Source organism: Lonchura striata, chromosome 5, assembly GCF_050655825.1.
Source record: "Lonchura striata isolate lonStrDom1 chromosome 5, ASM5065582v1, whole genome shotgun sequence".
Taxonomy (NCBI): Eukaryota; Metazoa; Chordata; class Aves; order Passeriformes; family Estrildidae; genus Lonchura; species Lonchura striata.
In genome coordinates, this window is record NC_140707.1 from 22,764,367 (window position 1) to 22,784,172 (window position 19,806).

The 19,806-nt window shown below is 41.8% G+C and overlaps 1 protein-coding gene across 24 annotated transcripts in view; it reads left to right on the forward strand.

Annotated features, from left to right (window-relative positions):
• Nucleotides 1–19,806, forward strand: part of DENND2B (DENN domain containing 2B) — a 153,175-nt gene that overhangs the window by 89,856 nt on the left and 43,513 nt on the right. For all 24 annotated transcript variants that reach the window (XR_014955550.1, XR_014955551.1, XR_014955549.1 and 21 more), the window contains 3 exons: nt 3,818–5,032; nt 8,774–8,910; nt 19,208–19,356. Coding sequence is in view for 21 of the 24 variants with exons in the window: in XM_085580106.1 (XP_085436232.1) it covers nt 3,818–5,032; nt 8,774–8,910; nt 19,208–19,356 (1,501 nt within the window). In the remaining 3 variants the exon portion in view is untranslated. The remainder of the gene's footprint in view (nt 1–3,817; nt 5,033–8,773; nt 8,911–19,207; nt 19,357–19,806) is intronic.

A 19,806-nucleotide genomic window follows, 5' to 3' on the forward strand; every position in this document is an offset into this window, starting at 1 on the left:
CCAAAATGGAAGACTTTTTGACTTTAGGGTCAGATAGAGTGTGAGAACTCAGGCACTTTTGGCACCAAGAATGAGCCCTTCTCCATCCCCATAGATTTTTAGTACAAGTCAGCCTTGCTAAAAGGCAGGAACTAATTTTTTTTCATCTTTTGCCTTGTGACGAGTAGGTTGCAAATTATCTTAAAGCAAGTGTGTCTGTTCTCTTTTTGGTGCAGCTGAGATTCAGCTCCACTGTTATCCACTGGTGAAAGGAAACGCCTTTACTAGAGAAAACAATAGAATATATGAATATTTGAGAGTAGCCTTCAAGAATGACAGTTTTTATAATTCCAAGGTTTTTCTACATTTGGGTGAGAAAAAGAGAAACTGAAGAGACTGAATCAGAATGTCAAGATCAGTTGTATCTACAGTTCAAAATCCTACAGAGCACGACTGCTATTATCAGTTTCCCCCTACTGTGGGAAACTGCTGATTTCTCAAGGAACTAATCACAACAGCAAAGCAGAGCATGGTCCAGAGAGCTGGAAAGCACCTTTGGATTCTGTCTGTTCTCCTTGGTGAGCAGTGATGAGTCCCAGCAGAAAGGTGCTTCCAGGATCTGTCATCTGTTCAAAGGACAGCATCGGCTGCTTGGCAGCCTTTGAGACTGCAATGCACACCTGACTTGCCCGGGGTTTGGGCATTGCATACCTAGGTCTGCGTGTTAGGAAGAATGCCCTCAGGGAATCAGAGTGACTTGTAATTTTGGGAAATGCTGGTATTCTCAGAGAATAATCCTTGCCCAGAACAAAGGTAAATGGAACTTGTTAAGAAAGCTAAACTTGATTCCATGATCTATATTTATGCTGTTTATAGATGATATTTGGAAAGTTTATGTAATTATATGCATTGTATGCTGCTGCACCATATCACTCTTTGTGTAGAAAACTTCAATTAAGAGCATTTTCCTTTACAATCTTTTTGTGGAAGGTTGCAAGTTTCCTAATTATTCATCTCTGTCCAGTAATACTGGTTTTAAAGTCTGTGGAGCTATTGTGTCTTCAAGAGAACATTCTTCTAGCTCAAGTAAGTTTCTTGGGGAAGAACTATTTTATTGTCTACTGATCAGCTTTGGGCATGTTTTATTTTCTTTCATTCTGTTACTTACCAGCATCCTTTAGAGATTGTATGCTGAAGCCTTTGGGCCAAAGCTCTCTATAGGACTTATTCAACAACTCTTTATTGCTGAGTAAGTCCTATAGATTCTCTCTGAATTACTCAGATTTAGAGTCTAATGCACTGTAAAATAGAATCTATTTCTTAACTGAGGTAACCCAAGTCTTTGAGGGCAAACTCCTGCAGAAGGCCTGTGTCTTTGCAGCCCTGGTCTAGCACAGTGGAAGTGACTGGGAGTTTTATAACTGAATTTGGGGGTTTCAAGTTGAAGCCTTAATTTCAGTTGCCTTGCTGGGAACCTGGGGTTTAAGAGAATGGGTCATACCTTATGCCTCTTAAGAAGTTTTGCAACCTCTTCAGGATATGCAAACCATAATTTTCCCCTTTTCCTCTTTGCCTGGTGAATCACCAAACTTTTTCCTAACAGTGGAAATAGCTGAAAATATATTTCTTAGATTGTAAGGAGATGGACTATGCCTCTGGTATTTTCTGTGCAGTGTGTCAAAGGCAGAGAGAGGTGTCTATGACTGTCTGCTTGTCAACATGATCTTCACCTCTGCTGTCCCATTTTACTGACCTTACCCTGTCATTTTATATTTTATTGGTGAGTGTGCTGGTGATTGGCCAGCACTGAACCCACCACATATTGCCAGTGCAGATCAGAGTCTAATAAACAAGTTGTGCATGCTAAAGCATTCCACAGGGCCTCTTCTGTCCCTGTTCTGTAGCTGAATCCTGACAGTGGATTTAGCCAATATGCAGCTTCCGAGGCTGTAGGGAAGGTTGTAGTCTTCTGATGTAAAATAGTGGAAAATACATTCCACTGGATGATGTCAGTGCAGCTCTGGGATGGGTCTGCACTACATGAAAGAATTAGGAGAACATGATTTCAAATCTGAGTTAAGGCAGTGTTACGAATAATATAAAAATTTGGCTTTGTGGTATCAACATGAAGAAACTGGGATGAGACAGGCTGAAGTAATAAAGCATCGGGGTGCCCCACTAAACCTCAGGAGCCTGATTTAGCTTTCATCTTCAGGCACTATAAGGGTATGTTGGCCAAGGTAATTCCAGGTAATCCACTACAAACTGAGCAGCAACAGCCAGCCAAAACCACTCATCATCTGTCACATGCTTTTGATCTTCTCAGATCTCTTAAGACACCTGTCTGCAGCTGTATAGAATGGCAGGAAATTCAACTTCTAGGATGCAAAGAACATATTCTGGCATGCATCCTTTCTTGTCCTGCTTTAGGCAGCTGTTTTAGGAGTGTTTGCCATTGTCTTTGACATGAGATCTCTTTTCCTACAGGCATGTTTATTTTCAAAACAGTAAAGAAATAAAAGTCACCAAGCAATGTAACTTCTGTGACAAATAGACTTTCTTGTTCTCTCTGAAAAAAGAGATCAGTTCCCTTTTGTGACGATTATTGTATTTTTGTGACTTTTTTTTTTTTGTGATATTTTTGAGCTTTGGTTGTGAAGTATCTGCTATAGGAAACTGGGATGAAATCTGATAATCTGGTTTGGGGCTGCATTTGAAGGAAAAGAAAATATTTCCTGTGTTAAAGTAAATTTTTCAGAAATCACTCCAGTGCTCTGAATTTTATTTTTTTTAATTAATGCACAGAAATTGGCACTTCTGCTGTAGGTATTGGCTGGCTGTTGGGAAGAAAACAATATAGCACCAGAAATCTTCTGAATCTCTTCTTCCTTTGCTATAGTGCAGACATTTGCTCCCCTGATTTCTTTTGGGCAAGCAGTTCTTTCATTTGTATCTTGCCTATGTACAGGACAGTTGATAAAAACCAGCTTGTTTTCCACAGTTTTCACACAGCATAAACTTAATAGTATATGCAAGGCATTATTATGGGTCTTTTCTCTTTCTCCTGTACTGTCTGAAACAGAAAGAAGTTAATGTTCAAGGAGTTGTGATTATTTCTGCTATGATTTGTATGTATGGATTTTGGCAGGGCAGCAAACCCCCTTTTTTGACACAGTTTTGGCTTAATTTCCTTACTGCTGGCTCATCACTGATGAGCCAAATAATTAATGTGTTATTTAATTTCCTCATGTCTTTTTGTTCTTAAAAGTCCTTGCAACAATGTACAAACCCCAGTAACAATAGCTGATTTTGCAAACCATGGCTAGAATTTGTTCCAAGGGTTTTTTCCAGGGTAACACTGAGATCTTTCTATGTAGTTTATATTCCTCAACACATAATGTGAGCAGATCAATGTGTCTTCTCAGTGTGTAATATTCTTTTGATAAGAAATTACTTCTGTTTGATAAGGGAAATTTAATCTGTTGGCCACAGCACCAGATCAAAGACAAACCAGGTCTACTCATTTGCAGGTGGTAGATGCTTTCAGGGCAGAGGTTTGCTATGAGAATCTCAGCTGGCATTAAATTCAGGAAACTTGGAAAAGCTGGGGGTTAAACAGAGGTGAGAACACTTGTTTTGGATGTGCCAAGTGTCCTGCTTGTGGCCATCACTAGTTAAAGGCTGCCACCTCCCACCCCAACTCTGTGGCTTAATGGTCACTGGTGTCTCGATGCTTTGGGGTGGTCTTGCAGTGTGGAGACCTGCAGCCGGAAGAAAGTTGGCAAATAACTCCAGTTTTCCCGGGGCTTTGATTTTTTTCCTTTCTTTCTGTTTCCAGGTGCCAGTCAGCCACTCCGCCGCCCCTGCTGTCCCCTCAAAGAAGCCCTGCCTACCCCCTCAGTGACAGTGAGGACTCCTCCCGCTCTACTGGGCTTTCCAAAGTCTCCAGCTCCAGGCTGTGCCTCAAGGACTGGAACAGCCGCACGTCTACGCTGCGCAGCACCTCCACGAGCCCGTCGGACAGCGACTCCCCGAGCCGCCCCCTCAAAGCCATCAGTGTGGGTGCTCTGGATAAAAGGCTGTCCGTGTTCAAGGCGGACCAAAAGGAGAGTCCAAACGAGGGTCAAGATGGGGAAGCGGTAGGGAGCCATCCACTCACCCGCAGCACTCTGTCCTTGGGCACTGCCACCAAATCGAGGACCCTCTCCACCAGCAGGGTGAGCGTCCGCTCGCAGGCGTTGGACATCAGGCAGAAGATCACAGAATGGGAATGCCGCCGGGAGCTGTCCCCCAGGACCAGCGTGTGCGTGGACAAGAGGGATGCTGGGGAGAGGTCGGGCAGTGAGAGCTGCCCCAGTGTGCTGACCTCTCCCTGCAGCGACAAGACATTTGATTTCAAAGGGCTCAGAAGAATGAGCCGAACATTTTCCGAGTGCTCTTACCCGGAAACAGAGGAGGAGGAGCTGCTGGACAGGGATTCCTGCCGCCGGTTTGAAAAGAGACTAGGCAGGAGTGAACCTCCTTCTGCCACTTTCCTTAAGGGCCACGTGAGGAAAGAGTCCTCTGCTGTGCTCAACAGAATCCAGAAGATCGAGCAGGCACTGAAGGAGCAGTCGGGCAGAGGCCTCCCCCAGTTACCAAGTAGCTGCTACAGTGTTGACAAAGGGAGGAAAAAGTCTGGGACTCTGACTGCTGTGGAGGGACTGAGTGAAACCCTGAGTGATAGCAAAGGCGGGGGTGTTATTCTGGGGAGTGAACCAGAAACACCTCCTGAGGCTGAGAAAAGCAGTAAAACAAAACAGAGCGTTACTGCGAACTCAGCTGGCCCCAAAGTGCTCCTGGAAAGCGCGCCCAACAGTGCCGTCAATCCCGTCCCCAAGCCCAAGCGCACCTTCGAGTACGAGGCAGACAAATCCCACAAAAGCAAACCCAGCAATGGCCTACCTCCATCTCCCATGCCCACTGCTCCTCCTCCCCTCCCGTCCACCCCTGCTCCCCCCGTGACCCGAAGGCAGAAGAAAGAGTCGCGCTTTCACAGAAAATCCCAGAATAGGTAAACCTCAAGGAAGTGCGCTCGGTTCTCCAAATGAATAAATAAGTGGGCTGTATTTTTGAAGTAGAAATATTTTAAATTCTCCCTGTAATGCAGTGGTTTTGATGTAAGAAAATCTAGGAATTGCATGCAAGACAAGTGGGTTTTTTTTCTGCTGATCTGCACTCATGGAATGCACTGGTACAATACCTTTGAATGCCTTCGGGTTTTTTTAGGAGTTCTAATATCTGCATCCCTTGATCCCCTAAAAAAGCTCTAGGTTAGGTGTGCTAAAAGTTATGTAATTCATTCTAGCACAAATGCCCATGTTTGTGATTTTTAATGGACCATAATTTCATTATTGTTCAGTAGTGGGGCCATAGCTGGTCCCTCACAGTCTTTTCTTCCTGTAAAATGTACTTGCAGAGGTTTTCTGTTTCCAAAGTTCATTATGATAGCAGTTGTGTCAGTTTTATGCAATGTAGGTAATTTTATTTAATTCAGTCCTTAGGAATATTGTCCTAAATTATTATCAACAGCTGTAGAGGATTAATGCTAAGAAAACCATTTTATCACAAAAAGTCCTCTATGTTTTCCTGAGTTAATGATGGGGAGACTGTACAGCTACATTTTCCCAGCAATTTGTGGAGCTTGGCCTGTTTTAGTCACGTGCTTCCTCTTGAGTTTTAGACATGGTAAAACTTATTCTTCTCATTGCTTGGAGAATTCTAGGCACAGTGGTTGCTAAGCATTCAAAATGCAGCATTTTTAATGAGTTCACCTGTCTGTGCATGTGTATGATACACATCCTCCCTTGATATTTAGTGATGAGATTTACAAGGAGCTGCTAAACAGCATCTCAGATGTACACTATCCCTTCAGATTCTGCTGCTTGATGTTGGCTCAATTTTTAAAAGTTTTTTAGCACAACCTCACCAGAATTATACTGGGACAGGAAGAGAAGAGAAGCCTTCAGGTTCTGTCCTTTTCTCTCAGGAGATACCTGCTTCTGAAAGATCAAACACCTCTGCTGAGGTCGATTATTTCTTTCAGAAAGGCGTGGGGGGATATGGAAAATCAAGCTCTGATCAGCAGTGCTTATCTTTTAGTCCTGACAATAATCTCAGAGGAAGTAAATCTAGTTTTTAAGGAAAATTTGTGAAGTAAATCTGCCCTCAGTTTGTTCAGTACAGCATTTGCAATGTGCAGAAGACAACAATTTTTAAATGTTCTGGTGTAAATGATGGCCTTTATCATCAGAAGATGGGCAAGTCATCTAAGAACCACAGTATTTTATCACAGTGAGTTTTTGAGATGAAGTTTTGAAGCTCCTTTACAGAAGAGGTATAATTCTGCTTGCACCTCCTTTTCTGCAGATTCAGTCTTCTGTCTGTTAGACAACAGCACAGTTCAGCAAAGGAGCTTCAGGCCTGGGTCAGGGCTAGGGGGAAAATCCTTCTAAGAAGCATTATTTATTAATTTAAGATGTAGAAGAGAAATTGTAGGATTAACAAGGTTGTCATGTGTATCTGATAATTCTTGCAAATCAGTTTGACATTTTACTGAGTACGTATGCATTCATTTGTAACATCTTTACCCACTGTACTTTAGTGATTTCTCTGGACACATCTCTTGTTAATCATGATTTAACTAAGTTCAAATCAGCCTCCCAAAAATCTCAGGTTTGCTGGCTGACTTCAACGCTGAGTGGAAATCCTTTCTAAAAATATTAATTTTATTGTATTTGCTACTGTTCTTCCTTCAGTTACAGAAAGGATTTACATGATTTACAAAGCACTAAAGACCATACAATCATTTAAGAATGACAGTATTTGGTTGATAGTAATTACTGAAATCTCAGTACTTAAACTGTTCTTTTTTTGAGAACAGACATAACTCATTGTGCCTGCAGCTTGTAGCTGTGTTTCAGACTGAACATACATGTGGTTTGCACTTCCTGCAATGCCATGAGACCAGACTGAGGGCATTTATTTTCCCAATACTTTGGTTGAAAGGACTGATTTTATTTTTGGTGGCTAATTCAACACTCTAGTAATAGGGAGGAAGTCTTTCATGTTTGCCTGCTAGCAGAAAGCCAGGCTGGATCTGGAGAACCTGGTGCCAAGACAGCTTTAACATTTCAGAGTGGTGTGAGCTGGGTGTTCCCCCACAGCTGGAAATCCTCTGGCACACACACAGTGCAGCAGAGGAGTGTCACCAGATAGACTTGGGACACATGTACCACAGCTGAGTGTTGGTCCACAAAGCCATTCCTGTCATCCTACAGTGTCACCACATCATAGTGGTGCCTTGAAATCTATAGGAGCTGGGTATTTAACTACTTTTGAAAGTCTCATTTCATGTACAGCTGGGCCTTCAGTGTGTCAGCATCCTTTGTACTGAGTGGCTGTGGAGGAGCAGGTGTCTGAATCTGACACGCAGATTGTTTCTGCCACAATCCTGATGTGAATAACTTGGATCTGGATATTCTGAAGATTAGGGAAAGGAGAGAGAAGAGGCTCAGAAGCCTGATGCCAGCCCTAAGCCTGCTCCAGCAGACAAACAGCAAATCTTTTTCTCAAATGCAGTGTTCTGTGCCATATCACTGTGTTACCTGTTGGGATACTTGAGCCAATTCACAGGACAAAGTGTCTCATGAGACTGTCACTGCCACACAAACATGATGTAACATATGCTGCACTCCAGCTGGGAAGAAGAAAGACAAAGGAGGGTTGATGGCAGGATGGTTTAATGTTAATCTAGGCTGGGGCTCAGTGAGTGGAGTATGGGCACCAGCACAGTCCACACAAGCCTTGCAGCACCACGGGATTATTTATGCTCTGACCTGAGCCTGTTTTTCTCGCCGTTTCATCCTCAGCAGTAAATCGATCCAATGAATGCCAGCCCCTGTACTGCTGCCACTGCAAATCATGGGCCTCCCACCTTCAGTGTAGTTACTGCCCCAGAGAACAAGGCCTGGGTGAGCTGGAGAGTGGGAAGAACTTGGGGGAAAAGCCCAAGAACTCTCTAGAACTGCTCAGCAGCACTGGGGCAGGTGTGGGTAGGAGATGGTGAATCAGTCTGGGTGGGAATCAAATTGTGTGGGTTCATCTGACCCAGCTGGTCCTCACCTTCCTGCCAGAAAGGCCAAAACCTTCAGCCCCTGAGCCACCAGCCCAAGCTGCTCATGCACTCCAGAGAGCACCAATTTCCTCAATGCTCTCTCCTTTGCTGCCAGTGCTTGGCATGGGGCATGCAAGGGATATGGGTGACTGGCACATGGGTCTCCCTTTGGCATTTGGGCACTGAGCTCTGCACAGGACTTATCCACATGTGAGTGCTGTCAAGGGCTACATCTCCCAGAGCAACCAGTGCAGGAATGCTTCTCAGAGACTGTGCCTTTCTTGAGGACAGAGTGCCACATGCTTCTGGGGCCTCTGGAAAGAGCAAAGTAATTTCTAATCTAAGGACTGTGCTGCTAACTTATTCTTTAAAATTGGAAAAATAGAATGTATTTTCTTCCTGTCTGCATAATGAGGATAACAATCCTTCCAACTCCTTAAAATTGTCATAGTGGCTCTGCTAGAGACTGCTGTGAGCATAGGACTTAGTGTCTGCTAAAAGCTAGTCCTTAAAGCATGAGGTGAGTTTTTTTTTAAATAATGGTTCAATTAATATATATTTCTTAACATGCAAACACTAATCTAAATGTTTGAATAAATTTGCATTCTTGTTACTAATTATTACTGTTTTAAACTTTAGAAAATCCTTTGAGTTTGAAGATGCCTCAAGCCTGCAATCCCTGTACCCTCCCTCCCCGACTGAAAATGGAACTGAGAGCCAGCATAAATTTGGATCCAAGAGCACTTTAGAAGAAAATGCCTACGAAGACATTGTAGGTAAGAAGCTGCTGCAGAACATGGGCTCACAGCAGGATGTCTAGTGCCTGTGGGCAGGCCACAGTATTGCTGAACACATGCCCTGTGCAGGAACGTTCAGTGCTGTCAGTAGAGAGAGATTAAATGGAGGCTAAATGGGTTTGATCCTTCAGTGCAAATGTAGATCTCAGGCTGCATGCAGGAAGTCTTGATTCTTTCAGACTTCACTGGGTAGTATTGAAAACAGACTGTTTGGTCAGCTTTTTGCCAATGCTTTTCAAGAACCAAATCATTCTTTTTATCGAGGCCTTGGCTTGAAGCCTTGAGTGGTGTAAAAATGTAAAGAACAGACTTGAGACAGTGTTTACAGAACTATCCAACAGCAAGATTAACCTCAGAGGCCTTGTGCGATCAGCTGAGCTTTTCAGGACTCCAGTGTGGACTGCCCCAAAGCAGTTATTTGTAGCACTGTTCCTGGTTTCCTCCAAGTCCCAGTTCCTGGTTAAAGAGGAATTAATTTCCTTTAGCTATACACCATCAGGAATGCACAACAAAAAACACTGTTTTCATTAAGCTTCATAAGAAAAACATGTTTCTTTTGGTCTTAGAAGGAAATGTATGGCCTATGCATACATTCTTTTAACATCTAAAAATAGTTGTTATAATTACTGAAAATTGGGCAGCCTTTCAGAGCATAGATTTTCCACACAAGTGATGAATCTCTGCATTGTTTTTAACTCTTTCAGTGTTATATTATTACAACAGATACAAAGGGGACTTCATTTTACTTTGGACAATGAATCTTTACATAATGAAAGCTGGAGGGCTACCAAGACAGTCTGGGACTCCAGAGCACACATCCTCTGAAGAGACACTGACAAGCTGGGCCTGTTTAGTTTGGTAAAAAGGCACTCTAATAGTGCTTACAAATGTTTGAGAGGGAAACAAAGACAACAGAACAAAACGATTCTTGGTTCTATCAGTTGATATAGCAAAGAACAGTGGCCACAAATTGGAGCCTGAGACTCTTTGGCAGACCCAAATTCTGTCTCTGGCTTGTCAGCCTCAGTGAAAATAGGAATTTACTCTTTCCATTTACTTCCTCTATGCCATTAAAAAAATGCTTTTGGAACAGAAGCTTTCAGCTCCTGTCAATGTTGTCTGTTAGTTAAAATGAAAACTTTACAGATATTGAAAAGGCTTTTTCTGTGTAGAGCATCCTTACATGATCATCATGTCTTTCTATGACAGACCACCATGCTATTCACACTTGAAAATGTATTGTGTGTTAGTTACAGTGCTCATCTTTGCTCAGGACTTGTTAATGTGGTACAAGATTTTAGGTGGTAATGATTCTTTTCCTTGACTGGTTTGTTAAATATCAAAATAAAATGTGCAGGACTGGTAAGAAGCTTTCTTCAAATGAGAATAAATCTTGGCTTCAGTAAAACAAAATCATAATGGGTTTTTCCAACCCATGGGTACTATAAACCAGCTCCTTCAAGTCTATAATTTGGGCATTTTGGCAGAGCAGTGGGAAGAGAATGCAAAATTTCAGATCTGTGGACAAACACAGGACTTCATTGTTTTGTACTGCTTTTTAACAACCTCTTTCCAAGCACTTCATTCAATACAGCAGTGCGGGGGGAATACCAAATCAGTATAATTCTTATAAACTGTCAGGCATGATTAAAGACAAGCCAAAGTGGTTTGATCTCCAGCTTTAAAGAAACTATCGTAGCTTTGTGTATCACATCTGCATAATTTATACCAGTGGTGCTAGACCCCAGTCTCCAAGTAGCACTTTTGTGCTCATGCAAACCAGGTGTCTGCAAGAGTGAGTTTATTTTATAGATCTACATCTGCTTCAAAGCTATAAAGGGCTCTGTCACTGTGCTTTGAGTTTTCTTTGCAAACAGTTCCCTTAGAGGTGCTGGTGGGTCTTTTTTTACTGTACCTTATTGAATCTCCTTGTATCCTAAAACTTGTAGGCAGTTAAACATTGTTGTTGTAGTAATAAACTTAATTACATTTATATCATGTCCCCCCATCCCTTAGAATTAATATTTGTAATGTAAGGAAGTGTTAAAATACAAGAAAAGAAAGCTACGAATCTTGAGCAATGCTCTAAGCAGTGTAAGTGTGAGAAAGAAACATTAAAAAATTGGGTTGGAAGGGACTGTGGAGTCAGCTGGTTCAGCCTCTGCTCAAAGCAGGGTATATTTCAACTTGAGATGAGGTTGCTTAGGGCTTCATCTGGTTGAGTTTTGAAAACACCATGGAAGGATGGCTTCCCTGCCGCCCTGTGTAGCCTTCTCCATTGCTTAGCCCCCATTGTGAAGAATGTTTTCTTGATGACACAGTGAACAGATTTTTCTTTCCATCCAGTCTGAATTCTCCTTTTTGCTATTTGTGACTGTTGTCCTTCATCCTTTCACCTCCAGGAAGTGCCTGGTGCTGCCTTTTCCATTTGCCTTCCGGGGCAGTGGCAGACAGCAGCTTTCCCAGGCTAAACAGCTTCTTAGCATGCAAGTGCTAGGTCTGGAGTAATTGTTTTTTTGTTTTTTTTTTTTTCTTGAGTCATGCCCCACATGGCCTCTTCTTGTGGGGCATATGCACACTAAAGCTTTGTCTTCCTCCTGGTGCCTTTGCACTTCTTTAATGAGCAGGGCAGCAATGAACTGCTGTGTGTAGTTTATCTTGAGAGCTGGCTTTCTAAAAAAAAATAGTAGGTTTCAAGGTATATTGACATTGAAAAGGATTGTGCTTTGAAAACCAGTAGCATAATGAACCAGACACTTTGTTAAATTTTATATTATTTCTGTATAGATGAAATACTTGCATGGTAAGCTCAGGACGGGTATTGGATTGGGACATAATGATCCATTCTGTATCAATCAAGCAGCTATTGTATAAAGGGGTGCACATTCCTAATATAAATCAGAGCTGTGTTCCATGTGCAAGGAACCATGTGGACTTCATTCATCTTCTGTACTAGCACTCCCAGAAATGTGGCAGTCATAGTAAACTTAACATTGTTTTGCTTCTTGTGGTTTTGAATGAGCCTTTAATCAGACCAAAATTGATGTGGCTTTCTGAATCCGGTTGGGGAAACCACGCTTGGCTTTGTGTGAATTCACAAAACTATCATAGCATTAAGAGATGGCTGAGGTTGTTGCTTCTGCTGTGTTTGTGCACAACAGTATTTCCTGTCATATGGACCATACGGTTCGTTTTCCAGTCTGCTCCCCTAAGTGCAGCTGAGATGTTGGAATACTGTTATTTAAGGTCTTGTGTCTCTGAAGCATTGTTGACCTGTAGGACCAAGCGCTTGTTATCATCATTAAAAAAAGTTGAATAAATAAAGTGAAGGTCAAGGGCATAGTATTAAGTTTGAATTGAGAAAATCTAGTAAAACTAGGTGAAAGGAGTAACACTGTGTTTAGAAATTAAATGTAGCAGAAGAGACCTCTGACAGGACAAGGCTTCTTACCCTGTAACTCCCCAGAGTGCTGTACACAGCAGAACAGGTGGAGATTTCCTCTGACAGGACATTGCAGATGTGCAGGAAACCCATTGCTCAACTAGGCTCTGTGTGTTGCCTCTTGTACTGAGAATGTTTAACTGAACATTGCATGACTCCATGTCTGCTTTGGCAGCTGGAGCTGAAGCAGTCTAGACAGTAAGGCAATGCCTCAAAAACATTGCAATGGAATCTCTAAAGCAGGATGAATTTCTAAATGGGATCTTGCTGGTGGGTTCCCATTGGGAGTGTCCTGCAATTCACTGTCCCAGGGGCAGCTGGCCCTCTTGGGGAGGGTTTCTTATGTGCCCTTCTGCTCTCTGAGCCTGTTCAGTGTCATGTTTAGAAGATTTTAAGCCCTTTCAGTAGCTGGACTTTTCTTTTGACAGATATTTTTTGCACCTTAAGAGGACAACTTAATCACTGTTTCCTGTAAGGGCATATAATATAATTGAATCTTGTTACAGCTGACACCAAAGGTGACTGCTAAGTGAAACAGTGGAGTCATACACAATTGCTTGGCTCTTTTTCTCTGTCAGTTTGAGATAATATTGCTTCAGTTTGGGATAATCAGCTTCTTGTTTACCTCTGCATTAAAACAGGACAAGTCACTCCCTTTATCCCTGCTGGTAAGGCAACTGATCTCTCCTAAACCAATCAGTTGGTTTGATTTCTTGTGTAAATTTGACACAGTGCATATCATGTAACAAAATGGGATGATTTAGCTGTTCTACTGAACCGTTCGCTGCGTGTGATCAGAGCTGCAGCAACTATGACTGAGGTCAAGCTGGAAAATGTTCCAGCTTGACATTGCTTTCAAATTAGAACATTTGGAAAGTTCTTCCAGTAAATGTGGGAAAAGGTTAGAAAGAGAGCAAGCTGATCTTTCGAGTAAAATCCCATCCTCACACACCACATTATTGCCTGTCATGCTTTTGTAACATATTTTAGTCTGTCATAATATCATCCCATGACAAATCAGGGAGAATCTGGAATTTCTGGGCTGCTGTGAAACTTAAGCAAACTTGGAGAGATTCCAACTCTGCCAGCAGTGCTGTGCTAGCTGCTTCTCTGAAGACATTTTGGGTTTTCAGTCACACACCAGCAGGTCTCTGGAACTAGAATTGATGCAAAATGATGGTACAGGCAGTGATCACCGAATAATATATTCCTGTCTTATTCTGCACCCACAGTTCTGCCTGTGACAACCTAAAGAGAATGTGAGATTTTGGAAAGTGTAATAGTGTCAAGTTTAATAATAGACGCTGTAGGGTAATGGCAGCCAGAGCACATTAAATCAAACAATGTTCATATGGGCCTGTCAAAGAAAGGCCAAATACTTCAGCTGATCCTGTTGACAGTCAGCCTGCTGCATTGTTGTTACATTTGGATACGTGGATTTCAGTTATTTTTAATAATCATCTCGTGCCCTATTTAGATCTCAGTTTTTCTCTGTGCCATCTGTCTCATCACTGTACCATCCACTACAGCTTCTTCTGACAGTCTCTGTCAGCTTTACTGCCTGGCTTCCCAGTCAATTCTGCATGTTAGTAAGACAGAAAAAAAGACCATGAAATTTCTCCCCCCAGATCCTCTCTTAAATTCAGAGACTCTGTTGAAGGCAGCAGGGTGACACCTCTGAAGTACAGGCAGTTTAAGCAAGCTGCTGCTGCACTGTGCTAACAGATGCTTATCAGACATTTTCATGCACATGATTTTGGACTGTGCTGTAAACAGGTGATTTCTGAGGGTGACATTTCTGTCTCATTTATCAGCCATGCTAATTCTCTTCCCTTGTGCTTCATTATGATTGCACTCTCAGCAGTCCCTGCAGAGATAGCAGGGAGCTGGAAGCATCTGCAGTGTTTCTTCTGCTTATTGCAAGGGCTGGAGGAGTTCAGAAAGCACAGGTTGCTGCCTACAAACTCCATGGACAGGGCTCAAAAGGCTGATTGCATTTTGGACTTGCCACTCTGCTTGTTGTAGATGCTCTACTGCTTTTCTGAGCTCGTGATACTGAGCGATATACTGAGTGACAGGACTATAAGCAAGTAATGGTCTGTAACTTTGTGCTGCTCAGCAATAGCTTTTCAAAGCAGCTGTAAATGTGTGCTAGCTGTAACTTGAGATTGAAATAGTTCCTCTTTTTGCAGATTCCTGGGGTAAATTCCCCAACTGAGGCGCACAGTTGCAGCATCTCTGACATTGAAAAACTCATCTATGTACCAAAGAGCTAAGTTTGGATACTTTATGGGAGTGTGGAGATTTACTGGTTTTCATCCATTTTATATGAACGTGCTCATAACCATCCCAATGGCCCAGTTTTTCTCTAGAACTGGTGGCATGGATTTGTGCTGGTGTAATTTTATGACTGAAATGAATGAGCAGTGCATGTGCACCTCATTTGTGAGGTGATAACTGTCCCGGCCATACAGCTCAGGCCCCTGGGCTTTCAAAGCAGCCAAGAGGAAAGGCAGCAGGCTCTTAGCTTGGGCATCACCCTGTGGATTCAGCATCTCCTCTGTGAGTGTTTCTTCCCAATTTAGGCACCCAGCTTCACATAAATTTAGGAGTCCTTTCCTTTACTCTATATCTGCTGTTCCGTTCTTCTCTCTTCCTGGCAGTGCAAAAGGCTGGAGTTATAACCAGCACTCTGTGAATCACTTAATTCCTCTGATAATTGCTTCTCCCATCTAAAAAGAAATTACGCATTTCCCTGCTTTCTGCCATTTATAGAGAAGCGTCTGCCTGCTTCATTTTTTTCCCCCTGAGCCTTACTTTTCACTCCTTTCTCAGCATGAGACAGGCTTGCTGAGTCTGCCTCTGCTTCCCATTTGCCACGTGTGAGAGGCTGAGCAGAGGAACACTGTGTGCTGCCTCAGGACTCACTGGGGCTGACTTGAACTGCATCACGGAGTGAGGAACTGCAGCCCCTGGAGGAAACTCATCCATGCTTAAGCTCAAGGCACTGCATTCCTCTGGACTTTTCTAAATATTCATGGTTATTTGATCTTTTTTTTTGTTGTTGTTGTTTGTCTTTTCTTTCCCTGATGGACCATTCATTACATTTTCTGTGATATCTTCTGAAGATAAATTTTGTGTAGATAAATGCTCTGTGTTAACTCAGCACTTTGGTACGTAGAATTTAAGAAAATGGGAAACTTGGAAAAAAATGCTGATGGAGGGAACTGATCTGGGAGTAGGGATGGTGATTAGAGACAGTACTTGCAAAGACTTACTCTTTGTGATAATTTGCATTCTGGGGTATGATTCAGCTTCCTTTGAAGTCAGTGATAATCTGCTGTTTTCTTGTGTGGCTGTTGGATCAGCCTCATTAAGACAAGCTTGGCCTCTGTACTGCATAATGTTTCTCCTTTTGGCTTCCAATAGAGACATCCATATGGAAGGAACAAGGACGTTTCCTTGCTCTTTCATTGTAAATATGTTTTCCTTTTGCAGCAAATCCAAGTACTGCAGCTTGCAAACATTCCTTGCCCGAGACTTGGGACTGGAGAAGTGGTGCTGCTGAGGAGAAAGCTGTAAACCTCTGAGCCAGCCAGTGATATGGAAACTTTTCTCCTTTTTGTGCTGCAGCACAGCAGCAGCAGCCACCACCACAGGTCTCCCCAAGACCTCACTCCCACGTGGGATGTGCACCTGCTGGTGACCACCACTTCCCAGATGTTTCTCCTGTGGAAGGGAGTCACTGTGCAGTCAGATGCAGTTAAATGCTGCTTTAAGGCAGTTCAGGGTATTTTTCAGTACTTTTTGTTTACTTGACACCTTTGATTCTTTGTCACTTGTACAGAAACCAGTCTGACCTACCTCTTTTTGCATATCTGGTGTTTTTTGTGTCTCCCAGGGACAGCAGATACTAAGAAAAGGCGGTTGAAAATTGCTGAGGAGATAGTTTGTCTGTCTCTTCTAGTTCACAACTTGAACCAAATACTTAATTCAAAACTTATGTCAGCAAAGCCGGGTGGTTTCTGATGGATCAGACTATTTAATTATCAGAGATTTGGTGTAGAGGGAGGTTCTTAAAAAAAAAAAGTTAAAAAAAAAAAAAAAGTGGCGAAGTGTATTTGATCTTAAGGCATTAATTCAAAGTAGAAAAAAAAACAAACCCTGAATTTTTTTTTTTTTTTTTTTTTAAAGCAAATGAGAGAAAGAATAGACACAAGAGTTCTTGAACAGGAAAGCAGTCATCTGCAGAAGCTCTCACAGCTCTATGGGAAAGGGTTAACATCCCTGTGGTGTCTCCTCTGACCTTCACATTACACTGAAGAGGAATTTGGCCCAAGCTCTCTTTTGGTAGAGACTCTGACTCGGGGAAAAAAAAGCCTCTCCTCATGGTTCCTTGCTCCTCCCTCTTCTCTCATCCAAGACTTCTCTGGGCCCACTTCTATACTTAATATGTCAGGTCAATATTATTTATGTTGAGTTTGACTGGTTAAAGCAATTCTGTTTTACATTCTGTTTTGGAAAGAGACTCCCCTTAACATTTATAAATGCTTTATATTGTAAAAAGGGTTTTTTTTGCAGATGGGCTTGTTTCTTCCTGGGAGTTTGGATACTCTGTAGATCAATACAGTAACATTTGTTTTCACAAGGAAGTGCATGTTTGAGCCATGTCTCATGTAGCTGGGTATTTTGAAATCTATTAATCCATTCTAAAATGCTTGCTTGACCTATACTTGACTTGGACTTACAAGAAATTTTATGACACTACTAGAGCCCAATCAGCTGTAAGTAACAGCATTTTGGAAATTTTACTCTTTTTCATTGCTATGATTATAATTTCTAGAGCTGTAGAGTCTAAAGTAAAAGAATCAGGGTGTGATATCTATATTTCCTTCCCATAGGAAAAATCAACCACTTCTATAGTCCTCCATAGCATTACATTTCTCTAGGAATCTTTGCTTAAGATTTATCCTGTTCATTGCACTAATTAAAAGGGCTTTTTTTCATGTACCTCACACACCTGAGGGTGTTCTTTCCATACTGGCATGAGCATTGGGCCAAAACAATAGTGCAGCCTCTAGAATCAGATTCCCTCTGGATGAAATAATAAGCTGTGATTGCCAAGTCAAACATTCTTCAAGAGCAGCAGTGATTCAAGCTTCTAATTAGAACAAAGCTAAAGCATTCACTCTTGTGCTTATGTTTGACTAGAAATCTTACTATGATGCACTACTGAAGCAAAACTCTATTTTTATTTGTATTGTGAATATGTGAACTTGCTCAGCAAAAGTTCTTGTGGCTGTAATTGATGAACCAAGCAGCCTCACGCTTCCAGGTTCAACAATCAAGTAGAAAGTACAAACTGCTTTTGTTTTCTTTTGTACAATAAGGAAATTTAATCTGCCTAGAACAACATAGCTGGTAGTCACACAGACTGTGTTAACCCAGGCCTTGCTCTCACTGAAAACACCTATGCTCCAGCTGTCATCTCCTTCAACACTGTGACTATTTTCTGCAACACTGGGAATAATGAACCATGCTGCAGCTTTCTGTTCTCAGTTCTCAACTAAATTTCTTATACTAAGTAGCTTGTATCGCAATACATATATTGTACTAAACCCATGGGTTTTAAAGTCACCTTTAGGTATAAAGCCAAAAACAAGTTGGTTTGAAAGCTTTTAACTTCCTGCTTGTTTCTGTAAATCAAGACTTGAATTTGAGTAGATCAATATTTTTTTGAGATGATTTTCTGTTCAAGATGGTTGGAAAACTGGAATGACTGTGTTTGATAAACCTGAAGCTCTAAATCAGTTGCTGCTTATCAACTGTCTGAAAAAATGCATACAAAATGTCAGTTTTATTGATGACACTCATTCATCTTCATGCTACTTTGTTTAGTCAGAGGTCTGCTAAGTTCAGGAGTTTTGAGAAGATGGTGGGTATTGGATCTCAGTCAAATATGGACTATAAATTTTGATTCTGGTTTTCAAATGGTAAAAATTCTAAAGAATGGGGTCTGCTTTTTAATGTATTTTTCATTTAAGTAATATTTAGCATTTAATTGGTTAAGCCCCTATATATTACTAGCAGGATGAGTTTCCTTCTGGGAGACAGGAATTGGACATAAGTTGAAATGAATAGCTGCCTAATTTGAAGGCAGGATATATTTTAAAGAACACTTTGAGGATGCAGGATGATTGGGACAGAAATTCTTCTCCTTTTGCCTTTTCAATCTTGTTTCTTGGAATGGCTGAGCTGGAGTGTCTATTCTCTATTTCCACCTCTCAGGAGAAGAGAAAAAATAAGGTTGCATCAAATAAGAATTGTCTTACTGTGTGTAAGGGTGGTGTGTTGAGCACAGTTACTTATTGGTCTTCATTTCACCCTGTGAGTGGCTGTTACAGATTTACAAAATCTACTGATACACTTTCAAGAAGTTAAGTGCCTTAGCTTTTATATATCAATAAATTTTCCACAGCTGCGGATGCTCAGAAGCACATCTTGTGAAATCTTCACATCTTAGTTAAAAAAAAAAAGGGGGGGGGGAATGGGTACAGTAAAAAAATCCAAAGAAACTTGTCGACCTCATAGCCAAGTTCTTCTCCAAATACTTCCAGCTGCAGCTAGAGGGATGAGTCATGCTGAAAGCTGAGGAGCTTTTCTAAAAGCCTTTCACTTGGTTCACATGATTTTTTTTATTTTTTTCTAATTTTACATTCCTGTCTGTTTTTCTTTCCTTAAAAAAAAACCCAAAAAACAACCACAAAAAAAAAAAAAAAAAAAAAAACCAAAAAAACAACACAAAAAAAAAAAAACAAAAACCCAAACGTGCAGGCGAGTCACCCAAGGAAAACCCGTACGAGGATGTGGAGCTGAAAGGCCGTCACGGGGGGCGAAAATCCCATCAGCTGTCGGAGAACTCCCTGGACTCGCTGCACAGGATGTGGACGCCGCAGAGCAGGAAATACCCGGCAGCTCCGCAGGTAAACGCAGCGCCCCGGCGGCCGCGCACCTCGTAGGGAATCGCCTCTGCTGTCGGGCAGGGACAGGGGGGAGAAGTCAGCTGCTGGTTTTGCCGCTGTGTTGTTGCTCTGCTCGTGGGGAGCTCGTAGTGTGGCATGTTTATTGTAAGAATGCCAGGTAAAAGCCCTGACTAAATCCATGCAGAATCAAATAGTCAGAAAAACCTGAGTGTCTGCACTTAACAAGTGTGTATTAACTGTATTTATAGCATAAAAAGAAAGATGAGAAACTCGGCAGACTTTCCCTTTTGTGGTGAATTTAACAAAGTTAGCCTGTTATTTTGTGAACACCATGAAATACCAGGTTGCTTTGTTGTTTATGGGATCAATATATTCATAAGGAAAAATTGAAATCTCAACGCATACTTAATTTTGAGATTCAAAACACCTTTTAAAGGAACTTCACTGTGC